At 43.6% G+C, this 16462-nt stretch overlaps 1 protein-coding gene across 4 annotated transcripts in view; it reads left to right on the plus strand.

Annotated features, from left to right (window-relative positions):
* The window catches only part of LOC112985186 (NEDD4 like E3 ubiquitin protein ligase), a 197431-nt gene that overhangs the window by 21614 nt on the left and 159355 nt on the right, over positions 1–16462 (plus strand). For 2 of the 4 annotated variants that reach the window (XM_064500255.1, XM_026103639.2), the window contains exon 1: positions 6618–6753. The exons of 1 other annotated variant lie outside the window; for it this stretch is intronic. In XM_064500255.1, the coding sequence (XP_064356325.1) occupies positions 6700–6753 (54 nt within the window). In that variant the 5' untranslated portion in view covers positions 6618–6699. Of the gene's footprint in view, positions 1–6616; positions 6754–16462 lie in introns of those variants that run through there. One more of the 4 variants, XM_064500253.1, reaches the window with a different exon arrangement.

Raw genomic sequence — 16462 nt, forward strand, 5'->3', positions numbered from 1 at the left:
AACGCATAAAGGTGATTACTGCATCCTTGGAAGGAGCATGTGTACCAAAATGAAGATGACAAAGCAGATACAACGTGTACGTTCTCCAGACTGGGCTTTGCTCCCCTCAGCCTAATTCCCCATCTCCTCAAACTTGGGGTCAACAAAGAGTTGGGCTCCACTCGTGGTGTTACCCAGCACACACAGGAAGGGGAAACCGAATCTAATGGGAGCGGGTGGTGGTTTCAGCTTGTTGCTCCTGTCAACTGCAGCCTTCGTATGTAGAAAATTGTAAGAACAAAGCCAAAGTACAAAAGTCTGAGCATTAGGCGGTGATAGTGAGAGCAAATCTCCCTCTCCATTCTCTTCTCTATCACCTTGACTCAGGCACTGATTTGAATGGTTGAATGGGTTAGAAGTTGCGGTGTCTTTTATTATTATAGCTAGCAGTGTCCTCAGAATTTAAAGAAAGAAGATACCAGAACTTTCATAATACTTGGTCAAAAAATGGTGTTTAGAATATTCTATATGCATAGGAGTTTTAACTATTGACCATTGCAGAGACTCTAGGGAAAATACTTGAAACACATTGATCTGAGCTTTAGTACCTCTTTTTGTGAAATGTTTGCGTCTACAGCACTGGTTATTACTCACCAGGGAGCTTCTGAGGAAATGCTCTCATGCAGTGCTTTAAAGGAAAACGTTGAATTCCTCTCTCTACCGGGAAACACACACTTCTTATCAGGCAGATACGCCACGACACATCTGCTTGCCACTTTTAATTCTGCTGCGTCCAAAAACCGGATGGCCCGAGCCCCTATCCGTAGTGCAGGAGCCCCCGTGCGCGGAGCGTAACGCGTGCAGCCGCTTCTCTGCCCCTCGGCTAGCTGACCTGCGGGCACCGGTGTGTGCAGCTCCGGGGCAGGGCCCTGTTACAGGACACTCTTAATTACTGGTCCTTAATTACTGGTCCTACTGAGTAATAGAAATGAGCGAGCATTGAGTCAGTCCGAGGCGCGGTACCCTCACCTGCTCACCGCTGCTGCGCCTCTCCTCTTGCGCTCGTGTTTGCTTAGTCACGACTTGCAAAACCTCGGGCTGTTCTGCTGGGCGTGAGGAGGAGGCTTCCTGCCAGAAGGCGAAGCGTAGCCTCGTCCAGGAGAGGACTCTGTTCGCTGCACGTGACAGATACACAGCGGCTCTGCCCAGTTTGCTTCCAATGTTTGGGTCTACTTCAGCAAACATTGTCTGTGTTTTGACCCGTAGATAAGGATGAAGCTATGGTCAAAGCTCTCCTGCTCCTGGAAGTATTTTAAAATACCGTTAATTAAACTAATGTATGTAGTGAATTTAGGGGGCACTGGTTGCTTCAGGGTGTATCATAACCCAGCTTTGTAGAAATTTAAGTGAGTTCAAGCTTTATCCTACTATACAATTTTTTCTCTCCTCTGGAAGAGGAACAAGTGATCATCAGAAAGAGCGGACTTTTTAATTTCCTCTCTGAGGGAAGAGCATCGTGGAGGGATACCCTCCTTGTGCTACTAGTCCACGATGGAAAGAAAGTAGGAAACTACAAAAAAGCCCCTATCTGTGAGCCGAAGAATAAGGCCAGAAGAACAGACATGTTTTAGAGTGTGTGTGTGTGTGTGTGTGTGTGTGTGTGTGTCCACGTACGTGTGTGCAGGTGGTATGTGAGGGAGTTTGCTGCTTTGTTTTGAGAAAGAATGGAATATAGCAGAGTATGTGATCAAAGCTTGTCCTGTATGTAGGTTGAAAAGTCAGCTTTGACCTCGCCTGGGCAGGAATGGAAGTGTATCCAGAAAACCCTGATACATGCCTTTGGTTTTAAAAGATGATCTTAAGATATGTAAGGGATTTATTTATTTTTAACTCTGCTTGTTATTGCCCAAAGATCTGAAGCTTTTTTTTAATGAGTACTTGAAATACAGGGTCTTGATCTTCACAGTCCCAGAGAATGTAAAAACACTGTTGAGGGTATCCAATACAATTGTAACATTTCATAAGCTTTTCAGTGATCTTCCGACTCGGACTGTAGAACTTCTGGTAAAATAAAGTTCTTACTTCTGAACAGTTATTTTGTTGTTGCATTTGAGTTGCAAACAAAGTTCACATCCTAAGCGCGCACTAATGCCAAGAATAGTTAAAACTTTGGAGTGCAGTTTGTTTGAACAGTGTATAGAAAACATGATACTTATATGAGAACATTGGGGTGTGCATTGTTCCTTGAAATACTGTATGCCTAATGTTTGTTTACACGTGTGTAATCACAGTTGATGTATAAATATATGATTGCAAGTAGCAGTCACTGCCTGTATGTATGCTAGAAATTAAACCTGCTTGCGGCTGTACCGGTGCGCCGCAGCCAGCGGGCACAGCACGGTCTGTGCGCGTTGGGCGCCTCCGCCCTGGCCCAGGAGCTGGCGGCAGGTGGGCACAGGGCACGCCTGCCTCCTGCACGGGCTGGGAGGCCGGTCGGGTGTGCGCTAGCTCGTCCCAGCCCCGGCCCTGGCGCGGCTGCGAGACAATGGGGCTCCGGCCTGGGAACGCTTTCCAGGACTGCTTAATTTGCAGGTAAAGGCACAGGCATTGTAATGTGAAGAGTTATCACCAGCTGAAGGATTGCTCGTAGGTGAGCATGTGCCTGCTCCTAACCTGAAGATATGAAATAAAACAGCAATATTGAAATCGTATTTATAACATTACAGCTGTCGTGGATAGCAGGGACCAAGAGCGTATGAGTCAGGTGATGGGTGGTGGCTGTGTCAGCAGCGCTAACTGATCACCTGTGGTCATGCAGGGCAACTCAAAGCCCCCTTCCCATCCTCCTCCTTGCTCTGCCCACCCTGCCAGCAAGGTAAAAGTTGAAAACAAAGTTTCAGCACTGAAGCCTATCTTCATAAGTATTCAAATGCTGATTTGCTTCATTTATCTCAAATGTTATCAGATTTAGTATCAGGGAAATACCTTTGAAACCTCTCCACACAACTCAAAGGCAAGTGCTTGTGCTTGTGGTGGTGGCGGAGGTGATTGTTTTTTACTTTGGGAAAGTTTACTTTGCTTCTGGACATACGTTGTTTTATGTGAAGTGCTACTATTAAGAAAGAACCAAAACATATCCTAGGGAATATGGTAAACTTTAAAAAAAAAACAACAACAACAACAAAAAAACAGATTTCTGTCTGGTTTGAGAATGACAGTAGCAGAAAAATCAGATAAAATATTTTTTTTTCCTGCTTTTAGTACTCATTTGTGTGTGGTCCATTTCACTGTTTTCTCAGTCAGTTTCTCATATTTGTTGACATGTTATAATTAATAGCAGTGGTGAAGAATATTTTTGAAAGTCTACAAGATGTTTGCAAGGGTATATGAAGCCAGTTTAATTTTTGGTTATGTATTAAACTCTTACCACTTTTTGACAGTTGCTGTTCTGCAAGTCAGATTGGTTTTATCTGGTTGAGGCATGGTTGCAAGTAATAAATGTTCTGCTCATTAGATTTTGTGATCAGTTAAGAGGATTGCATTAAGTGCACTTAATTTTTCACTTTAAAATTGTTCAAATTTCAAGGGGCTGTTGGATTTCAGTTTACCAACTGAAGATGTTCAGGGTATTTAGTATTAAACAGATCTTGAAACGGTGTCAGATGTTGGTTTAGTGAAGGTGATGCCTAATCATTGATGCCTAATCACCAGTTGAAAGCATGTCTTGTGCATCCTTCTGTGAGTTCTTACTGCAGGCTCTTAATTGGGAATTCAGGCTGTTCTTTGTTATTGGGCAAAGTTGTTGGACAGTCACTGAGGACTTTTTTGTATTTCTCTTGACTAATCTGTTTTGAAGTAGCACTCTCTTCTGTGTGCTGGAAAGTGATAGATCTGACCGGACATTCACCCAAAGATAATAAACATTTGAAATTAAATCAGCTGGCCTTGTTTCTTTCTCCATGGTTGGCAAAGCTTTCATGAGTGTCAGAGACGCTGTAATGATCATCCAGCTTGTGAAAACACCATTCCATTATATGGTAGTTCATATTTGAAGGACTGTTTTTGCGCCCCAGACAGTTTGATATATATTTATATAACTTGAAGTTTACTTAGTCAGCTGAGGAGGGGAGAGGGTAACCTCTGGCAGAGTTAAAAGGCAGGAAGAAAGCTAGTGGATAGCTTATATTGGTTTTTTGGTGGTTTTTTTTTTTTTCTTTACTGGCACAGCCAGATCTGGAAGATGACATCTGTGCATAGCCTGCGTGCGACTGCTGCTTAGTGTAAGAGTTATGTTGTGCAGAAAATGTGTTGGTTATGTGAATTCTTTTTGTGAGTGGTATAAATAGATCTAAATGTTAAATAAGGAAAATCAGGTCCTGTACCGCAGTGCAGCAACTCCATTGATTTAAAATTCTTCTGCATTCTTCCAGGTATTTTTGAAGATCACAGGTGACCTGATTTAACATGCTTGCTAAAGTTCCTCAGGTATATCTAGCTGTATGGAGTTGAACAGACTTTTTTAATAAAAAACACATCACAATTCACCTGGAATACTTATTTAAAAAAAATACAGTAAAAATAGCTTGTAAGCAGATTTTTGTGAGCTCAGTGCTTTGTGATCTGAACTTGTTTCTCTGTGGTGTTGCTCCTGTTATATTGGACTAGGAGTTTTGTTTCCTGACTTTGTCACTGATTTGCGTACCTTTGTTCTTGTTACGCTAATCTTAACCTGTGTATCTTTAACTTAAATTTTGTCTGCTGTCTGCCTGTGTATAAAGCAGGCCTCATGATACTACCCTCTAAGATGAACTCGTGCCCTTCTGAAGCTTTGCATGGTGCTCCCCCCCCCCGCCCCCAAATGTGTCAGTCTAATCAAGGAAAACATGAAAATCTTACCTGTTCCTAAAAGTCCTAAGTCTTAAGAGTAGGACTTAAATCATTACTGTAAACCATTTAATATTTTTGCAAGTCCATTGCGTTTCTGAAAGCTTGCAGCTGCAGGCTCGAACTTGCAGAAGTGGTGGCACGTTGGGTTCAAGCAGTTGGACTGACAGCTACCATATAGGCTTGTTTCTGTTAAACCGGCTTTGTATAGGCTTACGATGCCTGAACTTCTCCAAACTCTGCTGTCCTTTTAACACTGACTGATGGATGTTGTTTGAATCAGTTAGTATGCTAGTTTTGGTACTTGTTCTATTTAATAAGATATTCAGTAAAATGCAATTTTATAATTGAGTAGCATTGAGGGATAATCAGTCTTTTAAGTCTACCCAGGAGCGTTCTTTGGTTACACCTTAAAAATGCTTTATACAACCGTCCTGTGAGCTTAAGCCCCTCTTCCTTTCTGCCAGCTCTTCAGCCTTGTCTGAGGAAAGCACATGCTGCTAAAAGCAGCCGCCTCTTCCTTCGGAGGCAGCGCAGAGCTGACTGGTATTCCCCTTGTTCTGCAGCTAGAAGGAACAGGCCCCTGAACGCAGGGCGTTGTCGTGTGGAGATGAAAAGAAGTCAAGTCTTGCTCAGCACCATAATCCCGGTTTTCTCAGGATTTGGGCTCGTCTGGTGTTGTGCCTTCTTGCTGCGCAGGAGCTCCCCCAGTCAGTCTGCTGACTCTCCGAGCAGTTGCGGTGCTGGCTCTTTGCAGGCTGACCTGTTCAGGTAGCCAGGAGGACCTTTCTAGTTCCATCTGCATAGCACTCGCTCCCTCCTCCAGAACCCTCTGGGTTCAGTTTCGATTTGTGCCTTAGACAAAATATGTTTATCTGTTTTGTTAACACACGTTGCACAAGGTAGCGTGCTTAAGAGTGTTGTAGGTGAAAGAGGAGAATTTGTTTCAGTCTCAGGCCTTTGAAGGTAAACAGTGATCTGTAAATAAAAAGGAGAAAGAACTGAGCTAGGCTCCCAGGTTGGTCAGAATGAAGCTACCTAAAATGCAGTTTTAATTTCCATGCTTGAGCCAAATAAATAGCTGATTATAACCTAGTCACCTTTACTCCAGAACATAGAGATTTGGGTTCATGTCTGTAATGCCTGTCTTTGCTTTCACTGTTTGGTTGCAAAAATGCCACTCTTAAATCTCAAAGATTATTAAGATAGCACAAGAGTCTCACTGAGACTTACTGTGTACTGTTGCTGTAGGCTTCAGAAAATAACTTTTTAACTGACATCCCCAGAGGTGTCTGCACAAGTTGAGCTGTTCTCTCTGAACCATCATGCCTGTTTTCTCTCCATCTTTTCAGAAAGAAAAACAACTGTTTTGCTCTAGCCGTATGTATTATTTGGAGGTAATGACATGTAGCAGCATTGTATGTTAACTGACTTCTTTTAGTGGCTTGTAGCCTTTCATCCATACTGTTGTGTGTTTGCTTGTTTCTTTAAATGCACGCAGAGACTTTAATTTGAAAATGGAGTGTTTGTAGGCTGTGTTCTTCGGTCGGCGGAGCCGCCGTCCGTGGGACAGAGGCGGGGAGGGAGGAATGCAGCCCCCTCGGCAGCCCGGGAGCATTCCTGGGCTCAGGTAGGAGGGATTGGGCAATGACGCAGCAGGAGCGAGCACTCGGTATCACCTCACCTGAGCACTTTTCAGGCATGAACGGCTGGTTTCAGCTTGTTGCTCTTGTTTTTTTTGAGTCATCGTACATTTGTGTATTTTCAGCATGAGAACATTTCAATCTTTGTTGGCTTCCTCTATGGCACAAACAGCTGGCTTTACATACATATAGTATGATAAAAGTGGGACTTGTTCCCCAGAACAGAACTGCGCAGCCCGCCTCCTCGGTAAGGTGTGCATGTCCCTTTGGTTCCCTTTAGCTGGTTTGGTGTTAGGTTGTTTGGTGTGTGTTAGAACAGGAGATAAGCTGACTCTGCTCTTCCATGTGAAGTGTTGATGTGGAATAGCTTGTTAGAATGCATGTCTTCTCACTTGGCTATTGGTTTAGTCCACCAATAAATCAAAGTAGAAAAACGAGCTTGACTTCTTTTTTTGTCATCTAACTTTTCTTCTGCATATTCAATTGCTAGAAGATTTAGAAGTATCATAACATTATTAGTCTTGCTATAGAAATTATTCCTGTGTTTTTTCAAGTAGATGGGAAATGTTCCATTTTGTTTTGGAAGTGCAGATCCTAGCTGACAACTTCTCATAATATTATGGAGAATTAAAGAGCAATTTGTTTGGGTGGTTGTCTATTTTTATGATGTCCAGCACACCAGGGTGGTTTTTTCTTTTTCTTCATTCAGGCCAAAAGATAGTGTCAAGAGTTTAAACATTAAGTCATTAAGTTATGTATTTGTGGGTCTCTTCATTGTTTTGCAACCCTTCCAGTATAATAAAATAAAGACATCATGCGCTCGGTGGCTGAGCGGCCGATGGTCACGAAGTCTCTGGTGGGCGGGTAACTTTCCAGTGTTACCTGGCTGCTTTCATTCCCTTCAGTGGAAACTTACCTCGCTGCCTCTTATCTTGGTTTGAAATCAAACGAGTTTGTATAAGAAAAAAACCCTTAAACTGTGGTTCATGTTGAGCTTTCTTCAGGTGAAATACTAGATTGCTGTCCTTTCACCTCGTTGCCATGGTAATGGCAATTTATTGCCTCCGAGTCAAACTTCCGCATACTGGGTGCTACTGTTCAGAGCACTCCTGGGTCGCTTTGCTGCTCACTTCTTAGTGCTTAGAAATGCTGTCTCTCCTTATATAGGAGTCTGTTACTGAAGAAACTGAAGTGCTTGGTAAGTTTGGCTTTCATTAACTGTTTAAAGACTGTGTGATTATATTTCAGTGAATTTTAGTTGTCGCCAGCCGTTAATGCGACTGTCTAATTCTGCTGTGTCTGAAGTAAGTGTAATGAAGGCTGACTGGGGTTTGCATACTGCTGGGAAATATGCACTGTATTGCAATGATTCTTGGCATGTTTGCCAAGGAAAGTTGTCCATCTTGAGATATTTGACCTATAGTCGATTCTATATACCTTTCATATGGTAATAGAACACGTTAAGTGCTTAATCGAGTGTGTCAGCTTCTCTGGTCTGCACTGCATCTGCTCGCGTACTGGGCTGTTGATCCAAACTTCGCGCCTTTCGGACTTGCCTGCTCATTAAAAGAGCTGAGCTTCTGCTTTCCTACTCTCATCGAATGCTCTTCTCTTAATGCGTGTCCTGAATGCATCATAGAAATCCCTGTCCTATGGACACAAATAGGAAGTTGACATCTACGGTTTTCCTTCTTATATTAGAAAATGATGTATTGCTGTGAACTGATCTTGATACGTATTTAGAAGATACCAAGGTGTGTTCCAAACTTTACTCAGGTCGGGTTGTATAGTGCAGCCGTTTCCCGCTGGCTGATGCGGGCTGTGCTCCCCCCAGAGCCCCCCGTGGAGGGGAGCCGCTGGGGAGGGGCAGTGCGTGCCCCCAGCTGCACGGGCTGCAGCCGTGTGTTCTGCCCGTGTGCTTTCCCCGGTGTCTCCTTAACGCCTCCCAGCTCCAGCAGTGCTTTATTAATCCAAGAGCAGGAGGTGGTGGTTTTTTCTTTTATTTCTTTTTCTTCTTTATGTGAGTGTTTTAATAATAGGTATTTGAAATGACTTTTCAGAGCACCTGAAGAAAGTTAGTCTTGTTCACTTAAAAACAAAAATGTGAATCATCCACATAAATATGGCTTGTAAATCTGTAAACCCATCCATATTCTCTTATCTGTTTGTTGATGTGACCTGGAGTTCGTGCTTGTTTGTTCCTTGTCAGCGAAGCTTTAGCTGTTCGGCTGGCTTTGGGTTTCACTTGGCTGGCTTGATACCGCCTTGGCCAGCTGTGTCTCCGTAAAATGGCAGCGTGAATTACTGATATAAGAAAAAGCCCATGATCTGTGGAAAGGTTGTCCTTTAGCAAAAAGCTATATAACCTCTGCCACTTTCTAAGGGAGCAAGAATACATAAACTTCTTGTTAATCATTGGACAAAGCAGAAGTAAATATTGATGTGGCTAATGACAGAATTCAACATTGATATCTAACCAGGCACTTCATGGCATCCCCGCTGCAGTCGGCTGGCAGGCTGAGGTGAGATGGGAGAGGAAGGAAAGTATGTGCGTAAATGGCTTGGGCAAGCAGGGCTTCAGAAACGTTAGCGTTGTGCTGTCGAACTGCTAGCAACAAGCCAGCAACAGCAATCCCCGAGTGTGTATAGAAATGTGGGATTACAGAAACAGCGTTACAGAACTTTTGTTAGTCAAAATAGTCAAAACAACCTGGTCTCTTAATTCCAATACCTGTTCCATGTTGGAGTTAAACCAAGCAAGAGGAGCGATGTAGCTTCAGTGTCAGGTCTCGCTGTGTGCTGGCAGTGCTTTCGGAGTGCAGTCGAGGCAGCACGCTTCGCTGCTCGCAGACCGCCCGGGGAGCGGCTGTGCCGGGCGCTTTTGGGAGACCCTCCCAGGCGCAGTGCTGTAAGGGCAAGAAAGATTTGAAATGATAGGAAAATTCTTCTGTGGGGTGGGATTACCCTCTCATCTCTTATCTCTGTGTGTGTGTGTGTGGTTTCTTTTTGTTTTTTGGGTTTTTTTTTAGTAGAATTAGAAAATGGTCTTTTTAAATGGTGGATTTTACCAGCATACAAGTTTATTCTGGAATAAATATATTAATGTTAATGAAGCACTCTTCTTAAGATGAACTTTATGGTGGAGAAGGGAATAAAGTTAAGAAATAAACCTTATTTTGGACAAGGCACAGCTTAGGAAAACAGTACACTTACGTTGTTGGTAAAATTGTTATGCGTATGTTAGAATGCCTCTTTCAGTGGCTTGATCAGTGGAGTCACTAGTGGATTGTAATTGTTATCAAAGTATTATTTAATAGCTGATCTTTGACTGTCATTCAGTGATTATTCATCTGTCCATATTTTATAGAAATGGAAAGCAACTCCATATATAGCTAAAATAAAGTTCAGATCATTGGTAATGTAAGAAGAGGGGGTAAGCTGGGTAAATGTGTGTGCTATAAGTAGATGCTCCCTTCATACAATATTGCATTTAGGAGACAACTGAAACCTTTGTCTTTCTAAAACTAGTGCAATTTTTTGTCTTTCTGATATTCGCCTCTAAAGAAAAACTGCAAAACTCTTAAGACTCTAGCATGTGCATCTTAGCTGTATAAATACGTATATTTGACAAATTCGTGGAGGTATTAATCCTCTGGAAGACATGAGAGAGCAAATGTATTTCTGAATCTTTTAATGATTAAAAAAATACCACAAATTATGTTTTGATAGAAGTAAAGAATCTGGGGGAGAGGAGTATTTCTCTTTGATAAATATTTTCAACCGTGAGAAGAAACAGAAGAGTGCTTTTTATATATCCACTTATCAAGAACACTAAGTCATTTAAAGGTGGGTACAGTAGAAAAGTTGCTGCTCTTATTCACTGTCAGGATTGCAGCATGTCAATCATCTAGGCACCCGTTCTCTGTGATTACTAAATCTGTGTATAAAATGAAGAGGAAGGGATCTAGGTCAAAAGCTCCCATCAGTGGCACTGGGGAAACGGGGACAGGAAGACGGATCTCGTTGCCTTCAGACACCCGCATCAGCGTCTCAGCACAGATGCTGTCAGGACCGGTATGACCCTGCAGCCAGCGTAGCAGTTGCTTCCTGCTGCCGTGGAGAGTGGAGCTGTGAAAACGTGCAGCACTGGATAAAGTGGCCCTGGAAGGCCAGGTGTTAATTTGCCGTGGGGAGATAGGGTGGTCCAGTGGGGCCCTGTGCACCCCGGGCTGGGTGGCGAGTGACCACCTCTTCCCACGTGTCACTGACTCGGGGACACTAGGTAGAGCTGCTGGAGCCAGAAAATGGAAGTGTGTGTTCGATGACTGATTAATTATGAAAGTCTTTCAGTTAAAATATTTACCTGCCAATAAACTTTTTTCCGCTGGATTTGTATGTCAGTGATGTTGTCTAGACAGTTTAACGTCTTTCTGCACAGTAGCTTATTCCATTCATGTTGTACCTCAAGCTGTTTAGCTTTAAAGAACTCTTGTGATTACAGCAGCTGTAATTACTGTGATGCTTGAGGGAGAGCACAGATTGTGGTTAAGCTGTAGCACTGCTGTAGCAGGGCCTCATTTCCCACGTCTGGTTACTGGTTTGATCAATCTCCAATCAGTGCACAAAGCAAGCGTAGAAGTTTGTGGTGAAACCTGATCAGGGAACCTTGTTTTTGTGGTTTGCGTTTCCAGTTCCCTGATCCAGGCTCCCATGGAGCCGCACTGGTGAACAGCAAGGAGGCAGGAAAGAATGGTCGAGGGCGGGGGAAAGCTAGGGGACGGCCCCCTTGAATGGCAGTGTCGTTGGGCAGCACATGCATGTGCGTAAGTGCAGAGAGTGTTTCCCTGGTAAAGCTGCTCAGTGTCCAGCAGTCAGCAACCTAAGAACTTTCTAATGCAGAAACTTTATTAAGACCATCCATCTCAATGTCATCTGCCTTATCCAGTTTTGTACCCACTTTTTTTTTTTTAGCTACCAGAACTTCCAGTGATGGTGTGGAAGTTAGCTGAATTCAAATAGAAAATGTCTTCCTTTTCCTTATTTAAACCTCTTATTTCATGGTATAGATGTTCTCAGAGCCTTGTATAATGTGTTTACCTTTTCCAAATTGTTTGTGACTTTATGCACTTCTTTTGTATCTTCTTTCAGCTGTCTGCTGCTTAGGTTGAAGAGTGTGGATCTATGTTGTAAAGAAGTTTTTCGATAAGTCTGATCATTCTTAGCAAGTTAAGATTTATGGGTAGAATCAATAGAGTTTACATTTGCAAGTGGTGTAATAAAATTGGTCTAATAGTTGGAAAAGATAGACAAGCTTTTACAATCTAGGACACTAACAGTATCCTTCAACCTCATTGCACACAGTCTCCCACGCATAGGATCCCGACCAGAACCGTAACTCCACAGCAGGTGTATCACTTCCCCATACTCCTCCAAATTAGCATCCTCATCCCCTTCTCTACTTCAATCTGGGATTTTCCCGGGATTGAATACTAAATACAGTCAGCCCAGTGTTTTCAGGGTGTATCAGATTCTATGCTTGCATGCACATGTGTACACATACGTACTTCTAAGTACTAGTGGACTTTACTGCTCTGGATATGTGCTGTCTTGTGCTGGATATGTCTTGTGCTGTTCAGAGGCATCAACCATGCTGCAGAGCACGAGCAAACAGGAGGCATTAGCTCTACTGACAGCATGAATTGGTCTTGGTTTACAAATGCCTGATTCTGGAGTGAGAACCTTTGGCCCTTTTTGATACGGAGGCTGTGTCCAGTTGACACAGAACCCCAGCTAAAACATTCTTTGTGCTTCTATGTGAGAACTTCCCTATCCTGGAAATCCAGGTATTAGGAGTAAAAATAACAGCAAGTCAGCTTTTTCCAAGCTCAGTTAAATGTTCTTGGGTGTTGTAGGCATAAATCTCAAATTTCTAGGCTTGGTTCTGCATATATTTGTTTGCATGGAAGTACTGGCTTTTAAGCAGCTACCTCCATCTACCCTTCATCTTGGGCTGCCCATTTCTTTCTCCCCTTATCTTTAGTTTTGTTGGCATGCGGTCTGTGGGCTGCATTGGCTCGAGGTATTGACCTAGGTACAAAACAAGGGGGCGAGGCAGGTTGGAGGGGAGCAGTTTAAGTTGGCACTTTCCGCTGAAAGAAATGTATGTGTAAACATGGCCTTAATCTCAACAAGCATAAGTACTACTTACCTAAAGATTAGCTCAGGCTCAGCGCTGAGAAGGGATCCCTTTAATTTGGCATTTGGATCCTGGGTCTCCTGACTCAGAAACTTTCCATGCTAAGTGATCTTGTCCTGACTGCTGTCTGTCATTGTGTCCTGGGTTTACAAGAAAAAAAACAAACCAAATTCTAAATTTTCTTTTATTGAACAGTCTTTTCAAGAAGGGAGGGTAGAATCCTGCGTCAGGTAGTTGATACTCTCTGTTTAAAGTCTCTCTTTGTGCCTAGCCAAGCAATCCTTTATCTGATTTTTGATGGACAGTGAGGTGAGATTACCTCTCTATTGCTGCAAAAATTTAACTGCTTCCTCTACCTGGGGACAGCATACACAGAAGTAGATGGACAAATTGAGGCACAAGGAGGAAACATAAGAATATAAAAATGTATTTTTTTCCTACCCTTGAGTCATGCTGTTCCCCCCAGGTAGCACTCCCAGCTGAGGAAGTGGAAGGTCAGGGGAGTACAAATTTGAGGTGTCTGCCTATGCACAGCCTGGGAATCTGGGAGCTGCTGCTGGTATCTGCTAGTATCGGTGGTGATATTTGAGCAAGCTTAGTTTGAAGTTTCTCCCAGTTACATGAACTGAAATATTCTTTTAATGAACTTTCTGGTATATGTGCGCCCTTGAATGCGCCTGTGTTGTTACACTGTGTTTGAGAAGGCTTTTAAGACAAACTGAGAGAGATAAGGTCTATGCATTACAAGAGGATTACGTTGCAGACAAGCTATCTGAGCAGCTATTTGTATGATTCAAAGTACTATGTATTAAGTGGCATGCTCTTGCAAGAGTTATGTAGCTTTTGGTTGTCCATAATTGGTAAATTTTAAAAATAGATCCTGATCTAAGACAGGTAAATGTTTAAGAAATACTTTGGTCTGTGCTGCTAACTGTTAATGTTAGAAGGCCTTATTAAATTCTGCAGCAGCTAATGGTGAAAATCCTACCATATCTGGAGGTGAAGCAGATTTTCCCATTTTTATCTTGCTAAGAGTTGCCAAATGTGGTAGCCTGGTACAGGCGAGGCTGCCGTGGCTCCGTGTCCCCAGGTGCAAGGCTGAGCATGTGTTCCTGTTAGGTGCGCGCACGCACACCAGCACAGACAGAAAACACAGCACTCGACACAAACAGCACCAGCGGCCTCATTCTGTTCCCCTCTCTAGCTAACTAGGATTAAAGCCTGTTAGTGGAAAATATGTACATGTATATGCATATACACAATATGGATCCCTGTAGTCTTGGACAGTCTGTCTGTCCAGTAGCTGCCCCTGAGTCCCCAGTCTCCCAGCTGCATCGCTCACACGCATGTGTAAACAGGTCTCTTCCAGTTGGTCCGGGCCTACGGCCCTGCTCGTAGCTGGCTCTCAGACCCTGCAGTGTGTCTGGGAGCTGGCTGGGACACGCTGGCCCCTGCAGTAGCCACCTCTCAGACCCCCGGTCTCTTGGGGGTGCAGACTTGGCTCCCAAGCCTCTTATCCTGGCTCATCTGGCTTGTTACTTGCTAGCAGTGGCATACGGGCACACATACCCACACAGTAAGCACTTGCTGTGGTTGCTGGCACCACAGATGCTCGGGCCCCTGTGACCCATGGCCCCTTCTCCAGCTGCTGTCAGCTGGGCCCCCATGCACACCCCACGCACATAATAAGCCTCTCACCCGGGAGAACAGAAATGCAGTTTATTGAGAAGCCAGGACGAGACCGTGGAGATCGTGTGCAAGGCACGGCCAGACAATCTTACTGACCAGCAACCTGTTACATGCCTTTATCTGCTTCTCCCTCTGTTTTCCCTTGCTTGTTCCTCACCAAACCACCTTAATTCCTTGCTTTCCCCACCTTTGGTCCTCCCTCTGAACACTCCGTAAGTCTCGCGTGATCCCCAAGTGCCGTTCCTGGCATCCTGCAATGAGCGGCACAGCCCTGGGCAGGGGCTCCGCAGCCTGTGAGTGACGGGGGGAGAGCCTCTCCTGTCGAGTTCCCCGGTGCTGCTGCTGCTGCCGCCCCAGGAGCGTGGGCTGGCGGCTCTCCTGCCACAGCCCTGCCAGCTGCCAGGTCGGGGCTCTGGTTGCCCTCGGGGGGGTTACGGGGGCTGCTCTGCGCACCGTCAGTCCTCGGCTCCTTTGTGTGTACCGAGACCCGCTCTCAGTCGTGTAACCTAATGTGTGTGAGTTTTGAGCTTCCAGATATTTTTATTTCCTGAATAGTGTCTCAGTTTGTTTGAAAAAAATTGGGATGCAATCTTGGAAAACAAGTGTTATTTAAAACATTTAAGTCTTTCATCATCCTCCCATCAAATAAATGTATACATATAAACAAAGTTATTTTGAACCCAGAAGTGTATTGAAATGACATGAAACTTTATGGGCAGCTCTGAAATTTTCTTTTAATGCTTCAGCGGGAAGGGTGGTCAAAACTGAGTTTTTGTCATGAAGACCTTTTATTTGGAATTCTTTGCTTTAACTTTCGGAAAAAAATATTTTGTATTTGTATCCAGCTCTAAGCAGGATGTCTCTCACGGGAGAAATGCACCTTGCATTAGATGTCCAAGTTAATCTGTCAGTCATCTCCACTGAGCAGAGTGTGGAGCTGAATGGACCTGACACAAACTGCAGTAGGATCTGTTCTGCTTCAGAAAGGAAAGTGACAGAAGCTGTGAGGAAACCGTGCAGCTGTCACTTCCCATTTTCCCGTGGAAATACTGGAGTTGGGGCTGAAGGACCCCTTTTGAATGGGAAGTGGTCTACTTTGCTTGTAAATTGTTCATTGTGGTTCCTCCTGGAAGGATTTTTAATGTTGTAAGGTGTCAGGAGAGCTTGTATTTTATTAATCTGAATGTCTTATATCTGTCCTTAAATTCTGAGCACGGAGCGATGCTGTGGTGTGCACTGAAACGTTCTGGCACGTACGCCACCGTTCAAAACCTTGTTCCTTGAATGCACTGGGTGTTATCACCAAAGTGTCTTACTGACTGAAGGAGAATTTTTGAGTGTAGTTGCAACACCCTTGCCTTGTTAATTTAAGTGTTTTAATTTATTTTGTTGTTTTAATGTTACATATATTTTAACAAATAGTTGCAAAAGTATTGTTACTTTGTACTTCATTGCTTGCAGACCAGGAGTACCAGGTCTGAAACCTGGTCTGAAGGGATGTTCAGCAGGGGCTGTGAACGTGGGGGCAGGGAGGGAACCTCTGGAGGAGGTAGCTGTTTGACTAGAGTAGCTCTGGTATCCAACCTCACCCGTAATATCACTAAATCATTTTCTGGGTTAGTGTCGAGATGTGTATTTTAGAGTATGAAGTGAGCCTTGACTAAGGCTTTTGAGGTTCTGTTCAGATAGTCTGGAATATCATCTCTTGGGTCTTGAAGAATGTGAATTTGGGGGATTGGCCAGTATTTGGACTTCCTGTGATGATTGTTGTTGTTTTTGGTTCAGTTAATATATAGAGGTGTGTTTAATGCAGAGATAAGATGCCACTCCAACAAAAAGGACAAATATGTGTTGATTTTGGACTTTATGGGAGGACTTCTGAGTAGCGTTCAGAACATAGTTCACATTAAAAATCCCTTGTTCTGTCCCTCTCCTTTGTATTGTGACTTCCTGTCCTTCAGTTCTCCTTCAAAAGGTCAGGATTGTCTGCATTTTTGGCATTTTTTTCCATCTTGCTTTCTCTTCATAAAGAAATTTTCTTGACCCTCCTAATCTGCAAATTTGTTGACTT

The sequence above is a fragment of the Dromaius novaehollandiae genome, chromosome W (assembly GCF_036370855.1).
Source record: "Dromaius novaehollandiae isolate bDroNov1 chromosome W, bDroNov1.hap1, whole genome shotgun sequence".
Classification (NCBI taxonomy): domain Eukaryota; kingdom Metazoa; phylum Chordata; class Aves; order Casuariiformes; family Dromaiidae; genus Dromaius; species Dromaius novaehollandiae.